Below are 20,000 nucleotides of genomic sequence, written 5' to 3' on the forward strand. Positions count from 1 at the left end.
TAATCCGGTGGTGGGCCTGGTCTGGGCCTGATGTATCTTGGGCCTGGGGTTTTACTCTGGGTTCAAGATGTTTTATTTTATATTTTAATTTTTTAGTTACTATTATGTTTTCTTGCTTTGGGAACCCTAGGTTTGTATTACTCTCTAATTTTGTTAGGGAACTACGCACTTTCGTGCCTCTAGCAAATCCTCTAGAGTAGTAACGACGGAGGATTCTCGAGCCAAGGGCAAAGGGAAGCTTTTGGTTCCCGGGTCTCCTTGCCTAGTACTTGAAATTGAGTCTTTTACTATTTACTTCTTAGTTCTCTCTAGTTGTACACTAATTGAGGTCTCTAGGCGACTAGGTTTACTTTTCAAAAAGAGGCTTTGTAGTGAGGATTTGATCTCTTGTATGTAGGCTCATTAAGTGAGCGCATGTGTTAGCAGTGAGGGTCACATGTCCTTTGTCTGGTAGCTTATACCATTTATGATTTTGGTGTAAGACAGCATGTAACTTCTGACCATGGATAATTGAATGAAATTTTCTCCTTTCCTCAAAAAAAAAAAAAAATTAAAAACAATATCCTTCATGCTAAAGGAATCTGCATTTTGCATGACCCTCCTGCCTTGATTACTGAATATTTGTTGGACGATATTGTTGGGGCTCCTAGAGCTAGAGGTTTTTTGGCTAGCTGTGCTGGCTAGTTGTTTCTCTTTTGTTTTTTTATGGGCTGATGGCCCCATATGTACCCAAAAAAAAAAAATCAGCTCCGATACGAAAACAATTAATGGGATTGATTCCCATGAGGACATTTCCCTTGAGACACAGGCATATATAATCTAAAAAAAGTTAAATATAAAATAAGAAAAATAGTTCATGAAAACTCTGCTACAGCAAACGAGAAGATATTATTAATCATAATCAGTACAAAAGATTTTTTTGCTACAAAAGGGGTATGTAAGTTGCTTGTATATATGACATTCCTCAAATGAGGATTCCCCGTGCTTGTATTATTCTTAATTTCATAGACTTTGAAATGGCAACTGATGGAAAGTACTGGAAGTCTGGAAAAGGGCTTAGACCAAAGGAAAGATCAAGACAGTAAGCTCAATAGCGGTGTATAAGTTGCTTGTATGCATCTTTGTGCTTCTCGTAGTAGTCAAATTCTGCCTGCAGACAGAATTAGGAACAATACGAGTATTCGTCATTTGACAAATGGTATGCAAATATTTTCAACAATAAGAGAATTTGTAGTTCGACAAACGGTATGCAAATCTTTTAGGAATAATATTTGAATCATACCTTGCGGACTCCCTTTATGGCAACCAATAGCTTTTCTCCAATGAACTCTTTGAAGAGACCATCTTCCTTTAAAGCTTCTAATGACTCCAAAAGTGAAGTTGGTAACCTTTGTAGTTCTCCTTCAAGGCTAGAAGGATTTGTATCTGTTAAATGACATAATATCATAAAAATGTCAGAATACAGTAAAATATTCTTCCAAATGATCAAAAATGTACACATTACGCATTCAAAAAGACCACAACCTCAATTTTCTTCAATTGTCATGACCGAGTATGCACTAAACTCATGACAAATCAACGCAGATAATGAAAGAAGTAAAGAAGTTAATGTTGGAAAACATAAATCAGTGAGGAAAAAGTAGTTGTACTGTCAAAAGAACAAAGATTTTCAATTCCAGAAAATCTGTCAAACTGCATCATAAAAGTTATCTAGTTCAGTGCAGATGACGCATAGAGATTGAGTAAGAATTCCCCAATAGGTGCTAGTGTTCAAGCTATAGAGAGAATGATGATATATATATATATTGTATATAGGCCTATATGTACTAGTAGATTCCAAATGAATGATTATTACAAAATGTTGTTCACTTGCATAGAATGAGACTGACCAGAATCACGAATATGACTAATTAGAGCAATTTCAAGATCACATCTTATAGCAAGTCCATATTATCTAATGTTATGTAGTCTTACCAATAGGTTCAGGGAGACAAAGATGTCTCCTAAGACCATCAATGCCAGCAGCTAGTATTGCAGCCAAGCCCAAGTGTGGATTTGCACACCCATCAAATGACTTGATCTCAAAGTTGCTCACCAGACCAGCTTGAATTCCAGGTGGGCATGCAGTTCTTAATGCAGCTTCCCTGTTTTCTTTTCCCCAGCACTTGTATGCTCCACTCCAAGTATTAGGTTGTATCCGGTCGTAACTACAAACATATAATATGATATATTATAATTAAGAGAAGATGATCCAATCAAAGAATTATTCAACTAGAATAACAGAAATGGGACAGTCTCACATATGATATTTCAGACTAAATTGTACACCCAAAATATTCTGGAAGCACAAACTTTACACATTTATATCCAGTCTAAGGTACTGATATTATATACGTTGTTCTACAAGTTTGTTTTTCAAGCTCTAAGAAGGTTTGGTAAAACTGATCCCTGAAAATGTAAAGACTAATGAAAAGCTTGAGAAATTGGAAAAACAGGGTGACGAAAGTGGTATGTACAAGATGATATTACTATGCACTCGTAAGAACAAGGGGACAAGTGGCAGAGTCTGGCGGGAATGTGGGTACCTATTTGGAATTGGAGCTGTAAATGCCAAAATTGCTGGGAGATGATATAAAACCCCTGCCATAAATTCCTCCCCAACCTTGGACATTCCATGCTGAGAGGATCCACCAGATGCCATGAATACATTTTTGCCATTCTGCCACAAACTGAGATGTACATGGGCTCCAGAGCCAATCTCATCTAGTGCATACCTGCCCAAGAGACGACAAAGTTATGCGAAGCCTCTTACAATATGGAGCATGAAGACTAAAACAATATTTCCACATAACTCATGGGGATGCAATTTTACAGACTGAGACATGTAAGAAGTATTATTCACCAAAATTCCCAAATACAAAAATTATTTCAATCTAGTTGAAATCAACAGCTTATTGCAGTTGTATATGTAGCTATGTATGGCAAAATTAAGAACCTACTTTGGGACAAAGGTTGCCAACAATCCGTGTTTCCTTGCAATGGCCCTAATAACTTCACGGGTATAAATCAAGTTGTCAGCAGCATGCTGGCAAGCTGTGTGCCCTAGAACCACCTCAAATTGACCTTTCCCACTTTCTGCATGTAACTACAGTTTGTAACAAGGATATAAAAGTAAGTAAAAATTAATGTAATTTTTTTTTTTTTTGAACAAGAGAGAGAGAGAGAGAGAGATACTACTACTACTACTACTTAAGTTAGCTACTAGACAGATCAGACCTGTGTCCGTCTGTGTATGCATGTTTTTATTTTTCTATTACAAAGTTGATCACACGTGCCTCAAGGAAATGTTCAAGCTATCAAGCATCAACTACATATACAGATATGCCTGGACAAAAAAAAAAAATTCTTGACAAACAGTAGATCATGGATAGAACTATTCAACAAGAAAAGGCTCAGTTCACCAAAAAATCGAGATCAAATAAAGAAACCCCTATAGATGTACATCCTTAGATAAGTCTTAGTCATGTGAAATGGTAGATTTTTACTAAATGCAGTACAAATTTTGAAAATTACAGCATTTGGTACCTGTGTCAATTTCAAACTGGAAGGATACTCTCTCCTTGGTTTTTTTCATTAAAGTTCAAGTTCGCATGGTTGTTTTAAGGATGCATAAACCTTAGAAGTTGGTAGGAACAATAACAAATGATAAAGACCGGATGGATAGCTCCAATAAGTTAGCCAAGGTGGATTAATTCAAAGGTCAATTTTCTTCATACAAATATAAGAAGCAATCATAGCATGAGTTTTCTTCTGCACCTGTTCTACAGTAATATTCAAGGACTGGAGAGCAGCAAGAACTTCGTGAAACAAAGAGGAAGCAGCATCATATGATGATGGGGAACAGTAGGGTGTTGAGTCAAATGGTACCCATTCTTCTTTCCCGTCCCTGCACAAGTTTTTATTTGTGTACCACAAGTCACAATGTGTGCACAATGTCCAAGTTACAAACTTACCTAGATATGGGAGTATCTCCTACCTTAGTATACTCTTCAAGAGAAAAAATTCATTTTCAAATCCTGCATTCATTACCTGCACAAATAGCATTTAAATTTTGTTTTAATTTCGTTTTGGAATAGAAAACATACATAATTTATTAGAGTACCAGAAAGGTGAATTAGCAGTCCACCTATAATGTGACCAGAAATTTAAAGGCTGACAAGCAGTGCAAAGCCCTATGCAATGTCTTTCTAAGAGCATCGACACAAAGACTTTACCACTTTATTAGAATCCCACCTATTGACAAGTAACTCCCTATGACAACATGTGAGAGGGAATCCTTTCTATAGGAAATCCCTATGACCACATTTTTCAAAGAATTTCCACCCCTAAGCCTCTCTTCTCAAGGGAATGAGACAAAACTAGCATTGAAGTTGATATCAAAGTAATAGGTATGCAAGATACAAACAATCTAACATACCAAATTGAATTCATCTTTCAATATTTTTGAAACCCTCCGTAAGGCCTCTCTTGGGCAGTATTCCCATGCTTCACCTGGTTTAAGATGCATGTTGGCCAAAACCATTTCCTCTTGTTCTACCCTGTCGAGGAAAATAGTAATATTTAATAAAGTAGTCAAGAACCATGCTATCAGATTCAGGAGCAGTGCATTTCGTAAATGAAAGTTCATCCTCTATACCTGGAAAATATTGCATAATAATAAATTAAGTTTGTATAACTGATAAATTCATGCATTTGAGCGTAGCTTGTTATCAACCTAAATACAATTCTAACAAAATCCATTGCAAAGGAAGAATTTTTGACTACTCATAACTAATAAGCTAAAAAGACAATTTGTTAATCATACTATCTCTAAACCCAAAAAATTTTACTTAACCATATATACAGTTTACCAAGAGAAGATATACTTTTCTGAAACCTCAATAAATCTGCTTAGTACCATGGAATTCTCCGTTTAGTTGATAAATCAGGCATGAGTCTGATCTCACCCACTCCAGTCAAATTAGTCTCATCAGCTGGACCATCAGTGAAAGAAGTCATTCCCATACAAGCAAAAGTCAAACCAATGCCATTTTTTGTAACGATGTCATTGAACCGCTTAGCAGGAACAACCTGAATCAATGATGAACAAAAAATGAGACAAATGAAATCAACATAATTAATCCGTGCAAATTCAAGATGTCACTTACAAAGTGGATTTGTTTGATAATACCCCCAAAATTAAAGTTCCTTATTAAAGGGACACAAAAAGGTGCAATGAAAAGATAAAGCTTCTGGTTCTGATAACCATTTTTAGGACTAATTACTTAACCTAGAAAGGATGACCACTTGCTCTTTCACCTCATCTTGTAATTTTTTTTGGTATGCTTGCTATAGTGCTATAGAGTACGCTGACAATGAAATTGATGAAGCATAAATAGCAAGCAGTTTCACAAGTGATGTCCCAACATATATTAGTAAATTAAGCCACGTGACTTTACTTGGTAGAAGGCAGAGTAGCATGAGGTGAATTTTTTTAGCTTAAAATAATTATTTGTTTTGTCTATGGAAAGCATAGGTGTTTTTCTGACTTCTGAATGCAAAATTTTACGGATAAGAAGCAACAGAAATACATCTATTCTAACAAAGAAACTGAAAATTAAAGGAACTCACACGACATCTTTGTTGTCCTGATGCATCAGCCCAGAAAACACGAACAAGTGAGACATGATTTTCCGAGTCATTACTCTTCACCTTCACAAAGTTGGAGGATACACTATTGGCTGAACCAGAAGATTTGACAGCACGATCAATGTTGTAAAACTGAACTGCATTTTGTGAAAAGATGTCTTTAGCAGCCTCAATAGCTTCCGGAATTGAGAGATCACCATCGGCACAGGCATCACATAGAACTGAAAAGACAACTTCACGTGCCTTTTTTGCACCTGTCAATCACAAATATGTATGCGCCAATGCTCATAAGCATCTCTGTAGACTAAAATCATCACGATCAAGAGTAATGCAATGGTAGATTGGTATTCACTTTAACAGACCTAAGTAGAAAGTTTCAGGAAATGCATATCCATCAGTGCTGAACATGACCTGCAAATTAATTACATCGGACGTTTTTGTAAGTGCAAAAGCATGTGCATGGCCATGTACATACAGAAGAAACATCTTTCCCCCTTACAACTCACTAGAAGACACTTCTAGAAACAATAACATGGACAAGGTTCAGAAAATAATCTGGAGTCTATTAAGAAGAAGAATCACATATACCCTTGCTGTAGAGTATACTCGACATCTGCGTTTATTTCATACACTAATGCTTAATATTTTGTACAGCGGCGAAAACACTCTCTATGCGTCTTAGAATGCATATTTTCATTATTTAATCTTTCTTTCAGGCTTCGACTAAATATACTGTTACCTTCTTAATTGGAGCAAGCTCCAAAAGTTCTTTTAGTGAAGATACCATCCCGTGGACACTGAGCTTGGGTATAGCCAAGCCAAAGTCGAGGTAGACCTGTATGTGAAAACGCTTATCATCCTCAATGACCTGCCAGTTTACATTCAATGCCCAAAAGACTATTTTAATTCAACGAAACTGCAAATATCACCTGGGGATAAACAGAGGCTAGATATGATGCTTCCTTTGAAAACGGGTAGGATGCATGTAAAAGAACAATGCGGCTTTTAGAAAATCTCTTGTCCTCAAGCACAGCCCGGAGATGAAGGGGATTGGAGAGCCTCAAGTCCAAATCTTTGTCACCAAAACTAGTTACAGGTCAAAAGTGTCAATAAATTATATGCAAAGAACATACAACTTTGAACAATCACAGGAGCATACAGATCACCTATAAACTTTTGCATCATAGTTGAAAATAGGTTAGAGAAGTAGTACTAGTACTTAGAATCATAAAATTTGGTTGGCAACTCCTGAAAATGGATAAGCCTGTGAATCTATTTCCTTCACATTTCATTTCAACATTAGTGTTTTTCTAAAATTGACCCAAGTTTCTTACATGAAAGAAATAATCAGCTAACAAGAGAAGTATTCCTTCAAATAGACAAAAAAAAAAAAAAAAAAAAAAAAATTCCAGATTTTTCTATTATATTAGCAGTAATCATTCCAACAATGCAAAACCAATTTGATAATTGCAACACCCTCCATTACCCTGTATGTATCTGCATTGGCAAGTCAAAAAGTAGAGCAACCTCCAAACTACGAGTGAAAATATAGTCGATAAAACTTTTATTTGATACGCGAACAGGCTTTCCAGCTGCAGAGATAGAATAATCAGCATATGTTCCAGTTAACACAGATAAAACAGCATATCTAAATGCAGTACTCACCCTGTATAACCTCAGAAAGACCTTCCTCAACATCTTTCCTAGTGACATGTGTACTAATTTCCAGACCGCTGCGATATGCAGCTATACTTTTCAAGCCAAAAATCTTATCAGCAAATGTGGCATAGATTTTAAGAAAATCAACTCAACCGAGGAGTTCATTTTTATATCATTCTAGGAAAAGGTGACAGAAAATACAGCACAACCTTAAATATATAAGGATATGACTTCAACTTTCCAACAAATGCTTCAGTGAACACATCCAATGTCCAAGAAGATCCACTAGGCAACTCCTAAAAGAAACACAAAATAACAAAAAGTCAAAAATGAATATCACTTGTAGTCCAGACTCCACAAAATAAACCCCTCACAACCAGAAAACATAGGTCCTCTGCGCAAATGACACCTCAATTCGCAAACTAGATATCCGAAAGAACTAGTCGAATCACATACAGGACCTGGTACACCAACACGCGCAAGCAGAAATTAAAATTCAATTTAACATTTAGAGCACATCAACCTCACTAAGAATCTGCTCAGCTAGAGACTCAATCCTCAGAATTCTCCCAACCAGAGGCGCGAAACTCTTGTGCCAATCTATGTCATGCATTTTGTCCAGCCTCAGTCCATCATCAAAAAGTAACGCAGAGATTCTCGCAGCTTCAAAGCATCTGGAGCTAATCGCCTCCAATCCGGCGACTCTCCGATGCTCCTCAACCGCATCCAAGGACTTCTCACACCCGTACAGCTCCGCAACCTCCTTCAAACTTCTCTGCAAATAATAATCCAATATAATCGCACAATCAAGAAAATTGACTCTTTGACTTGAGTTTGACCTGTGGAATTGAATTTAGAGAGAAATGACCTTGAAGGAGAGGGAGTGGGGTGCGTAGGATAAGGCCTCGGCGTTCGCTTCCGAGAAGGCACTGATGAAGGGGAAGGAGGAGTCGGTGGCGACGAGGTTGTGGGCGTGGGCGTCGACTAGCTCCGCCTCCTCCACAGCCGTCCGCAGCGCCGTGAAATCCATCTCTATCTCTCTCTCTCCCTCTCTCTGACTGTCAGTGTGTAACTGTGTGTGTGTGTGTGTAACTATATATAAAACACTGAAGCGGCAGCGTCGAATCTAGGCTACCTCCATTGGCTTTTAATATAAGGGCATCTCCAACCCTCGTAGCCAAAGCCAAAATGATACTTGCTATCCAAACTGATCATCTCCAACAGAGGAAAAAGCAGAGTCCAAATGACTCTTCCGTCAAAAGGGATTCCAAAGAACGAAAGTGGGTCATGACGTGGGGCCATGATGTTGGCTGTGCGTGGTGGGGAAGCCCCTGTCTAACAATTTTTTTTCTTCTCTAGTGTCACGAAAATTTTGCTACCCACCTAGCTGGTTGGTCACCCAATGCGTTGTCAATAGATCTAGCTTTCTGAGGTGACTACGCGATCTGAGCCATCAGATCAGTCGTTTGCTAACAAAGCAACTCACCGTCAGCGTCGTTAACTCTGTTTGAAAAACATCTCTACAAAGTCAAAATCCATAGAACGGGTAAATGAAACAAAAGAATTAATCTATCTATGGTGAAACGAAGGTGGAAATTGAAAGTTGATAGAAGCCATGAAGGAACAAAGACACAGAGGTCCTGCAGTCCTATTTTTCATCTTCATTTTCTTTTCATCTTCTCCGCCATTGCTCGTTGAAGTTTCTGAAGCCAATCAAGGCTGTGATCCTCTTCCAGAAGTCGACGGTGAAGCTAGATCGTGTTTGATTTAGAATATATGGGTTTAGGAATTAAATGGTGGATCGAGTTTTATGGGTGAATAGATGGATAATTGTAGTTGGAAGAATGTTGAAGAAGGGATTAAAGATTTTGAAATCGCAGGATCTAGAGTCTGGAGAAGGAAGAAGAAGAATCAGCTCGAGCCATCTCATTCCTTTTTGGTTTTTACTTTTTTTTTTTTTTTCAATTTATAATAAACTGAATTTATTATTAGAAAATTACACATAAGTGTCATTTTAAAACTTTAATTATCAATAGAGCTACTAAGGTTTTTTTGTCTAGATAAGGCCACTTTAAGGCTAAAAATGTGATGACTTTTTTGTGCTATGACTATTATATCCCTCTAGAATTATATCGAAGAAAATTCTAATTCGGTTAAATTTTGAAACCAGATCTCGTTGCTCTCTCTCTCTCAACATGAACAATCTCCTCTCTCTCTCTCTCTCTCTCTCTCGCCGGCGAAATCAACATGAACAATCTTTTCATATACCCATTTTCAGACATCAGGATCTGAAAGACTGATTCGAATATCATCAGAAAGGTCAATTTCTCAGCCGAAACTCTTCCTTCGGCGAATCGTTTTCTTCAGCCGCCGAATATGCCGCCGGCGGGAGTCGAGATTAAGGTAGATTCGACGGCGAGTCTTCGACGAAGATTCCGATTGCTGGTGAGTGTTCATTTTGAGCTGAAATTCTTTGATTCTTTTAGGGCTGTGATATCAATTGAGTGTGATTTTGATTTCAATTGAGTGTTATTTTCAGGTAAGCTAGAGTACAGAAGAACAAATCGCTAAAGGCCAAGAAATTTAAGAGCTATTTGGATCGGTTGTTGGATCACAAGGGGATGGAGGAGTACGAAGGGATGGCGGTGAGGATTCTATTTTGATTGATTTCTTTGAGGGTTGGTGTTTGTTTAGAGCAGCACAGCTGCGATTGTGTGTGGACGGCGGTGTGAATCGGGTTTATGATGACATACCTCAGCTATTGTCTCATCAAGACGCATCAGATGTTCGCAAAAGATTCTCTATTTTCTGTTTGATTGGTTTTGAATCTATTCATGTTTGTTTACTCAGTTTTTGGTAGTTTAGAATTGAGCTATTGAAATCTTTCTTGAAATTGCTTATTGATCATTGTGCACCGGAAATTACACTGAATTCGGCTTTGCTATTGTTTATTTGTTTGTTTAATTATATATTGCAGTTAATCTACAACTTTCTGGCTTTAAAAAACATGAGATGCTTTGATTTGATATTAGGTGTTGATAACTATGACAGGTATAAGGTGTTGATAACTATGACAGGTATAAGGTTAACTTTAGAATTAATTTCAGTTTACCTACCTGAACTTTCACCCATTCTTCATGTTAGTCCCTGAACTTCCAATTTGATCAAGACTACCCCTGAACTCTCAATTTCCATCACCCGTGTCCAACTCTCCTAACGCCGTCCAAAAATTCCGTTTACTGCTAATGTGGAACGAGTCAGCAAGCAAATTTTTAAGCCATCGGGCCCATAGAAAGGGCTAAAATAGACAATTTGCATTTAAAAAAAAAAAAACAAATAAGCTAAGTCTTTGTTGATCACATTAACCCCCAGATCCCTGAGCCTCGATCATTTGGGGAACGACTTCAAACCTTTCACAGATAAGGAAATCGGGAAATCTATTAACTCCAACAAACAAGTAAACAACACAGCTCAATCAATTCATGAGCTTATGACTCGAAACAACAACTCATTCAACTCAGCCATGAGTCCAACTCAGACTCTTGACTCACCTGCAATGTACAAGAACCTGCATAATGACGCCCTTCTCTTTCCCATGCCTGTTCATCGAAATCTCTTACATATGAAGGAGCACCACCATGTCGCCAATTGGAAACTCCTTCTACTACTCCTCCTCATCCTCGGCTCCGCAACCCTAAATTCCACCAATTCAAAGCTAAATCACACACACAGTAAGACCTAGATTCCACAAACCAAGCCAGCATTTCAAAATCCAAAAAAAATGAAATCACAAACCACAAAACCACACACGCACAATTTCACTTACCCTCAGAATTCTCGAAGCTTCCGAGAGCAGCAGAGGATGAACTGCTGGCATGGTGCGAGCAGCCGCCAACGAAGCTAGACAATCCGCCACCGTCTACCGCAGCGGCTCTGGCATTGACAAAGATCTTAGCCTTAAAACTGCTCCCACTCCTCCTCCTCAGCCAGCCACTTGAAGCCTCGAACTCCCTGGTCGTCGAGCTCCAAGACATTGTCATCTGATCCGAACCGGTTGACCCTTCCTCAGCCCATCTAGAGTGAAATTGACCCCGTCGACTTGCTCCATCATCTCCTCGATCTCCTGTGCCTCCATCAACATCGCCGTCGCCAGCACCGCCGCGGCTTTTGCGAGTCTTCTTGGCCTTCTTCGATCTCCTAACATCGGCATTTTGCGAATTGGGCCTCTTCAACGAATAGGGCTCTGAATCGAACTGCGACCACTGCGAGGATGAGTCTTGTGATGAAGAGAAATTGAAATTGAATTGGGGGGTGTCTTGGGAGAGAGCAATTATAAACGGGTCGATGCTGAGATGTCGTCGTCGCTGTCGTGAAATCATAAGAATGAGTAGATCCCAGATGAGATAGATATGAGGTAGAATTTGATAACCAAATCAAATTTGAGGCTTTTGTGAAGAAATTAGAAGAACCCAGATGAGGAATAGGGTAGATTTCACTACCTAAATCGGAGTTTGAAGTTCTTGTGAGGAAACCCAGATGAAATTTTGTGCTTGGAGCTTTTGTGTTTTCTTCTTATTGAAATTGTATTGTCTGAGTTTGGGATCGGAGGAGCAAGAGAGAGAGAGCGCGATGCATCTGCCTTTTTTTTTTTTTTTTTTTTGCGAGGATGTAAACAGAGTGAAAAATTTTGACGAGGGTATTATAGGAATTTAACCATTTGTCTCTTGCCACGTCATCAATGGACGGATAATTTGGATGGAGTGTGAAGGATTGGGCACCGGTTGTTTGGACCCAAAATAAGCATTTTGGCCTGACAATGCGTGTCTTGGAGAAATTGAGCCAATATCAGTGGCTCAAGCTATATATTGTCCACAAGTTCGAAATATATATTTAGAGGCTAAATAAAGCCTACTATGAAAGCATGGAAGCATGGAAACATGAAAAGTCAACTTTAGCACATTTTCCTACTTCGGCTAGGAAAAACCGAGCTAGACAAGGAAGGAGGGGTGGCAGACTAACCAAATGAAATCGAAATGTGCTGAAACTTTCCAGATCCATTCTAGACAGCCCAAGGATCATTTCTTATGAAGAGTGCAAGAACTTTTTTTGAGTGGAAGGCCTTCAAACAATCAGCCCAATTTTCTACAGAAGCAAAACTTGAAAACTGGACCTGTAAGAGGTCCAGCAGCATTTTCGGCCCAACCACATGGAATAAAAATCTGAAAATTTGTCAGGATGATCTACACTCATAGTGGAACATTTCATATGAAGAAGTCGAAGGCATATAATGAAGTCTTGTTGGAGAAATAATTGAAGGAATAAAGGGGCAGAAACTGACCTAAAACCAGCTCAATATTCACATGTTCATGTTTCCTACCCACATGAAGAAAGCTAGATGCTTTTCTCTTTTTCCTTGGATATATTTTTCTTCTACAATCTCTTTAATAGATCATCACCACTTCCATGTTGCTGCACCTTCATGCTTTGCTTTCATTTCATCTTTTCTCTATCTTTTCCATATTTTACAAGTGAACTTAGATCTACTTTCATTATTTTTCTTCCACTCATCATTTCACTCTTCTTTTTCTTCCCTATATAAACACCTTCTCTTCTCATTCTACAAAAACACATTCACATACAACAACAACATCTCTAAGATGATCTAAGTTCTCTCTAGAGCAAACCTCTCTAAGAGCAACTCCTCTCATTCTCTTTCTCTTACCGGTGATCACACTTCTAGTCCTAGTCTTCTCAGAAGCCGACTTTCAGTGCCACCAAACCCTCTGTCAACGTACTTCGGTCCTAGTCTCCTCGAGAGCCGATTGTAGTACCACGACCAAGCACCAAAACCAACACACATTCACAACACAACATCAAAACATCTCTAAGATGATCTAAGTTCTCTCTAGAGCAAACCTCTCTAAGAGCAACTCCTTTCCTTCTCTTTCTCTTACCGGTGATCTCACTCCTAGTCCTAGTCTTCTCAGAAGCCGACTTTCAGTGCCACCAAACCCTCTGTCAACGTGCTTCGGTCCTAGTCTCCTCGGGAGCCGACGGTAGTGCCGCGACCACAACGGTTACAGAACCAGCCAAGCAATGGTAACGCCCTAGCAACCCAGCCAAGCTAAAGTCACGCTTTAGCAAGATCTCAGTACTTCCCGGTGATTTCGCTCTGCTCAATCTGCAATATTGAGTATCGACTTGTGAACAAGAAGAAACTTCAGCAAAGTCCTCACCACAAGTCACAAAGAATCCTGCGACGAGGTTGGTGCTCTCCTCGTCTACAATCGCTTGATAGAAGTCAGGTCAAGGGACACCCCCGACGACCGCACCCGAACGGTGCTGGCACGCCCGCGCAGAAAAGAGACTGTTGACCAGCTGCAGCAAAATTTGAGCCAAACACCGGTGATGGAAATTGAGAGTTCAGAGGTAGTCTTGATCAAATTAGAAGTTTAGGGACTAACATGAAGAATAGGTGAAAGTTCAGGTAGGTAAACTGAAATTAATCCTTAACTTTATTAAAGAGTGCCAAGGTTAACTTTATTAAAGAGTGCCAAGGATTCAATCAGAAAGGAAGTCTTGGAGTTAGTCTTCAAGAGCGCCGTACTGACGCTCAAAATTAAACCCTAACCCTAGAATGATGCCTCTCGTCAATCTTTTCTTCTCCTCCACCATGTCAACATCCTCCGGCATTGATGATATGACAGCAAGCTTTGCAGCGTCGCTGGCTCTGGCTGGAAGAGACGTCGTCGATGTCTCACATTTGGGAAGCGCTGCAGCTCCGCGCAACTCCTAGCCGCTCTTCCTTGCTCGACCGCTGACAATCAAACCGGTTGCAGCCATGGATCTGCATCGACATTTTTGAAGAATCTGGGTGCTGAACAGCAAGTTCAAGGTTCAAGAACGTTCACAAGGCTTGTTTGTGTTTGCTTTTGATCTCAGAAAGGATCGAAACAAGGTGTTTTGGGGAGGACCGTGGTACATTAATCGTGCCCCAATGATCATTTAGTCGTATGATGGCCTTGCAAATCCCATCCCGGTGAAAATGGATTCCCTTTTCTTCTGGGTCAAGATCGACAATATACCTCCCGCATTGGAAGTCAAGGCCACCATCATCAACATGGCCTCTGTTGCAGGCAAATTCTAGGACCTAGACACAAAGCTCTTCGACAATACTAGCAAAATTAGGGTAAGAGTTTCTTATGATATCTCTAAGCCTTTTTTCCTGAAAAAAAAAATTTAAAAAAAAAAAAAAAAAACTAAAACTAGCCCCCAGTGTAGTGGACGAAATTTCGTTCTTCTTTGAGAATCTAGTTGGTAAATGCAAGATCTGTAATTTGATTTACCACGAGGATGGAACGTGCAAGTTGGCAAATCTACCGGAATAGCAGCAACCTGCAAGTGAAACTGGTAACAATCAGATTGGATTGCGCAGTCCATTTCGAAACTTTGCAGATGTCTTCAACAATGGAGCTTTTCACTTCAAAGGAGTGCAGACTCCAATTTTACCCTCCATTGCTCGAAATCTGTTTGGCCCAAAAGACACCACCAAATAGCGCAAGCCAATCCTCATTTGGAATGCACAAGAGCCGGTTTCAAGCGACACTGATCAAGCCTTAGCACTGATTCCAGTTGATGAGCAACCACTGGAACCACCGAAACGAAGCTGCCCTCCTTCACCATTCTCTTCACCTAATAAGAAGTTAAAGTTTATGCTGGAAGAATGCAAAGACAATGCAGCGCCAATGAAAAAGGTAAAAGTTCTTGCCCTCCCTTTTACTGCCAAGTCACTTGGTTTGGTTGAGACTCCTAGCGGTATGCTAGTGCTTGCAGAGGTTATGATGCCCAAAGATGGAGGGCAAGCTGCAAGAGTGATAGTAAGAAGAAGAGAGGTCGTCTCTTGGAATCGAAGAACAAAAACCCTCCTAAGACAAAGAAGGTACCAGCTGAGGAAGTGCTAAGTGTCCTTTGCCCGAGAAAACATCCTAGCCCTAGTGTTAAGGGCAAGGAGAAAATTTAAATTTTGTCTTTATTTTAGCCAATTAACTTGTCCTAGGTTACATAGTTTCTAGGCTTTCTTGAATAAGTGGGCATGAGTACCGTCAAATGATTGGACTTAATCTATGTATCGTTGTGGTTTTCTAATCATAAACTCTTTATCTACCCTAAGATGGTAGAGGGAGGATATGTAATGGCCCTTTCTAGCTTGAGTGTTAGCATATCGACACGATATTATTTCAAAAAAAAAAAAAAAAACTATTGTCTACATGTTGACATAAAATGCACTTTGCACTTATATTTTTTTGTTAATCTAAATACTGGTTACTACCTTGTGGTTTAGGTCCAAATTCAATTCAGTCCCTAGACTTCTAATTTCATCAAAAACACCCTTGTACTTTCAATTTTGATCTAATAGGTCCAATTCGTTAGTATTCTGCTATGGGTTCAACTTATAGTTGGATTATTTGATGAAAAACTTTTTATTTAATAGATTTCTAATAGTGAGACTCACTCCTAAATTGACTATGCATGCCACCTCAACACCACATCATAAAACATAGGCCATATATCATAAAACATAGGCCATATATGAGCCACGTCAACAAGTTAAATGACTCAATTATCGGAAGACTAACATATTAGACCTATTAGATCAAAATTGAAACTGCAGGGGTGTTTTTGATAAAATTAGAAGTTCAGGGACTGAATTGATTTTGGATCTAAACCACAGGGTAGTAACCAGTATTTAACCCATTATATTTGTTGGCAATATAAAACTTGGAAGGATAGTAAAATATAAGCAATTTAGGAAAAGACATTTTGGAAAATAACTAGTTTTCTCTCTAGTGCTAAGAAAACCCTAAGGCCATCTGCGTCCGTGTCCGTGAAGATCAGTCTTGTCCAGCGGCACTAGGACGTCTTGGCTGGCCTTTGGCCTGGCCAACGTACTGCGGTCTGCTGCCGGACGGGAGATTGATGCTATTGCTCAAGAGAATTCATGGGAGGAAGGTTTCCACTTGAGGTTTCAGTATGATGGTTTTGGCGGAGGTCACTGGGCGTCGTCTCTGGAACACGGTGGGCACTGTTGCTCGGTGCTTCGTCGAGGGCTTCCAGGACCGGCGTGAGGCGTTTGGATAGTAGAGCCTAGGACCTAGTGCGCTGCATCGACGCTAGTTTCGTAGTGGCGCGGGCCGGGTTTGCTTGGGTTGAGGCAGCGTGGTACCATGGCGACATGGCGATACGGGTCGCGGAGGCTGAGGCAGCATGGGGTGTGGCGATACGGGTCGCGGAGTTGTGGCGGCGTGGTCGAGCGGCAGTGTCGTCTCCTAGTGTCTAGCAGGTGAGAGAGATGACGTATGGGCTTGGGTCATTCCAGTATTGCTGGGCCTTGAGTTTGGCTCTTTTCTCTTTGGGCTGCTCTTTGGGTTTTGGTCATTTGGGCTGGATTGTGTTGCCCTTAGCCTATTTATGTTTTTAGTTAGTCTAAATTCAATAATTTCCTTTTCTTTTAGGAAGCTATGCACTTTGTGCCCACTCTATATAACTCTAGCGCCTCTGGAGTAGTACTAAAGGAGGATCTCAGTTATGTCTACGTACATGACATGTCTAACAAGTTGGTCTATTTCTATATACCATTGTGGGTACTACCACTATCTTCTTGTCTGTCTATAAGATGACAGCAGAAAGGTATGTAACGACATATTCTGGCTTTAGATGAATATATATATCGGCACCCGGCTTCGGGTTTGATTCAAAAAAAAATATAATCAATTTAAAAAAAATTAAATATTGACTAGGATTGATAATTTTCTAATAAAGTTGGGCAATTAGTCTTGTCTACGCATGTTTAGATGCCTTGTAGTTTCTATTTTATTTTTCTCATATAGATCTTTTATTTCTTACAAAAGTAAAAGCCAAGTATAAAGTTAAAGACCATTAGAGAATTACTTTTTAAAGGCATAAACTCACGGTCACTCATTCGCTCTTGGAGTCATTTCCCACCCAAGAAGAAAAAGATAAACTCAGGCTCACTCACTCTCCCAAGAGATTGTGATCTAAGTTAGCCAAGCCCCAGAAAAGCAGCACCTCAGGCTTTGTTATACAAATCAGAAACTAAGAAAGAGTTTTGCTCGCTTGAACAATCCTCTTTGGGTTTTACTTTGATCATTGCTCCTCTACTACAGTTCTTAAATTTGGAGGCCAATAAAAAAACAGAGAGAAAATAAAGTATTGCCTTACTTTCTTGTGTTTTTAGTAAAGATCTGTAACAAGTCGTACGCAAAAGATCAAGACAAATAAGGTATGTACACAATAATTTAGTTTTTTATTTTTAAATTATAGCACGATAGCAGTTTTCTGTTTGAATTAGTACAAGAAAGTAGAGGTTTCTTTGTTGGTTAATTTGGGCTTGCATGTTATTTTTTAATTACTATTATGCAGCTAGCTTATTAAACTTTATGTAAAAGAAAATAGTAGAGTATGGGAAATTTCTGCCAAAAGCATAGAGACAAACATTTTTATCTTAAAGCCCAGTATTAGTATTACCCACACGAATTGATTATTTTACCCTCTCGTTCTCTCTCTCTCTCTCTCTCTCTCTCTCCCCTTCGATATAGAACTCGCTCCTCTGCCCCGACTCATATTATGACATGTACAGAGGTCACAGCTTTTTCCAAAACCGCTTTCTGGGTTCTCAAAACCACAGCTTTTCATATAGCTAAAAAACCCACCTGTCTTTACCAAAAACCACCTCTGAATTCATGGGCTGTGTATTGTGTCAAACAAAAACGGTGAGGGAGACGAACGTCGAACACTGTGACTTTGCCCACCATAGAAGATGGTCATCTGGGCCTTTTGGTGCTCCCCAGACCGGCTTCTTCACACTGATACATAATCAACAAGCTAGAATGAGTCCTATGTATAATAATCTTTTTTTTTTTTCCTTTCAAAAAAAAAAATCAATCCCATTTCAATTTTCCAATATCTGACCAAGTATTAGCAATTTAAAAAAAAAGTAATCCTACAATGGCTTGAATATGAAGCTAGTGAATTTGGGCACACCTAGAATCAGTATCGTCGGCGTAGTTGTTCAGGCCGACTCCGGCGTCGGTGGAGGAGCATCACTACCTCCGGCCGGAGAAGAAATCGGCGACAGTTTCGGTGTCGGGCCTCGGATATAGTCCGACGATCCTGTCCGGATCCGAAGTCAGCGACTCCGGGGTAGTGCCTGCAGTCTCGTCGGAGCAGTTGTTCAGGCCGACTCCGATCGCCGGAGACCAAATGAGGGGTAAGAGGTGGTGGAGGCAAAACGGGAAGATGCATCGTCCCATTTATTTATTTTTTTTTTTTTTTAATTTAAAAAAAAAACCCTTTAGCCCACTGCCCACCCATCCTTACACAAATCTTAGGGCTGGGCGTTTGAGGCCGAAAACCCGAGGAACCGATCTGGAAACCTGAGAAACCGACGGTTCGGGTCGGGCTTTGATAAGTATTTTTTCGGTCCAGGCTAAGATCGAACCGACAACCTTGTTAACGGGCCGGTCTCGGTTTCTAATATCTCTAAGTTCAGGTAACCCGAACCGGCCCGATACCTCCACCATGTATACTTGTCAGCCTTTCATTGGCCTTTAATTATCTCATTCAGTCGAAAGTCAAACACGAGTACACGACCTCAACCTTCACATTCAGTTGTTTTGCTTCATTCAGTCGAACACGAACCCAGAACCCTAGCCCCCAAATTTCTTCCCCAATTTCTTCGTCAATGGCTCAATCAGTCGATCAGTGAATCGGGTCGATCAAGCATTCAAGCCTCAAGCCTCTGTCCCAATTTCTTCCCTCAATCACTCAATCCTTTCCCGATCAGTCTCGGACTCACTTTCCCGATCTCTTAGTTCGTTGCAAAGCATGGCGTCAACTGATACAAGCATGGCTTCGGGGGGCACCCCAAATGCTATAATTCCGGCTGCTGATACAAGTCAGTCCAATCCGGCAAGTTCAACAGCTCTACCACTTGTTGACCCAAAAGCGAAGGGAAAGAGGAAGAAGGTTGAGAAGGCCGGAAAGTTTCGATCCGATGTTTGGCTGCACTTTGAGAGGATTGAGGAATTTGTAATGCTTGCTAGTTGATTCATTGTACTGTGGTCATTCTCTTCATTCTATGAGTTATGATTTATGTTGTATGATCATTGTGTTGCATTTTCATCTGATTCATATGAAAACAGGAAAGCTAGAATTCTGGAAATCTAGAAATCTGCGTTCTAGGACCGATAGCCCGAAAACCCGAACCGATTGTTATGGATCGGGTTATAGTCGGTCTCAGGTGGGAAAATACTGTGAACCGAACCGAGACCGATTACTCGGGTTCGGTCTCGGGTTCCCCTAAAACTAGGACCGGACCGCGCCCAGCCCTACTTATATATAAGAATCAAACACATGACCTTTACAATATTAAATTTATAACTTACTAACATGGCACAGCTCACCGGCATGGTCCTATTAGTTAACCAAATGGGAAGAAGAAGGTTGATTTTTAGAATATTTTTTTGATTACAGCTGATTTTTAGGATATTATCATTTGTTTTTTTTTTTATTAAGCGAAATTTCATTTCAATAAATTGCAATTACAAACTTACCGCACTCACAACACTCAACAA

The 20,000-nt window shown here is 39.8% G+C and overlaps 1 protein-coding gene across 1 annotated transcript; it reads right to left on the reverse strand.

Moving 5' to 3' along the window:
* Positions 1 to 869: 869 nt before the first annotated feature.
* On the reverse strand, positions 870 to 8,567 carry LOC133719807 (protein fluG-like). The gene is made up of 18 exons (XM_062145982.1): positions 8,216 to 8,567; positions 7,871 to 8,122; positions 7,574 to 7,643; positions 7,354 to 7,467; positions 7,175 to 7,280; positions 6,618 to 6,774; positions 6,428 to 6,523; positions 6,051 to 6,099; positions 5,671 to 5,942; positions 4,958 to 5,130; positions 4,478 to 4,598; positions 4,037 to 4,089; positions 3,817 to 3,946; positions 3,000 to 3,145; positions 2,586 to 2,774; positions 1,975 to 2,207; positions 1,283 to 1,425; positions 870 to 1,150 (listed from the first exon to the last, which is right to left on the reverse strand). The coding sequence occupies exons 1-18, from the start codon at positions 8,375 to 8,377 to the stop codon at positions 1,088 to 1,090; spliced, it is 2,529 nt and encodes an 842-aa protein (XP_062001966.1). The 5' UTR covers positions 8,378 to 8,567; the 3' UTR covers positions 870 to 1,087.
* Between the last annotated feature and the right edge of the window lie 11,433 nt (positions 8,568 to 20,000).

Source organism: Rosa rugosa, chromosome 7, assembly GCF_958449725.1.
Source record: "Rosa rugosa chromosome 7, drRosRugo1.1, whole genome shotgun sequence".
NCBI classification, from domain to species: domain Eukaryota; kingdom Viridiplantae; phylum Streptophyta; class Magnoliopsida; order Rosales; family Rosaceae; genus Rosa; species Rosa rugosa.

Bases quoted from the DNA above. Each gene is read 5' to 3' on its own strand.
- LOC133719807 (XM_062145982.1), bottom strand. From the start codon at position 8,377: ATGGATTTCACGGCGCTGCGGACGGCTGTGGAGGAGGCGGAGCTAGTC. The intron at 8,123-8,215 runs GTCATTTCTCTC...TATTATTTGCAG, and splicing joins CCCACTCCCTCTCCTTCAAG to AGAAGTTTGAAGGAGGTTGC. The intron at 7,644-7,870 runs GTTGATGTGCTC...TGTTTCTTTTAG, and splicing joins CTGAGCAGATTCTTAGTGAG to GAGTTGCCTAGTGGATCTTC.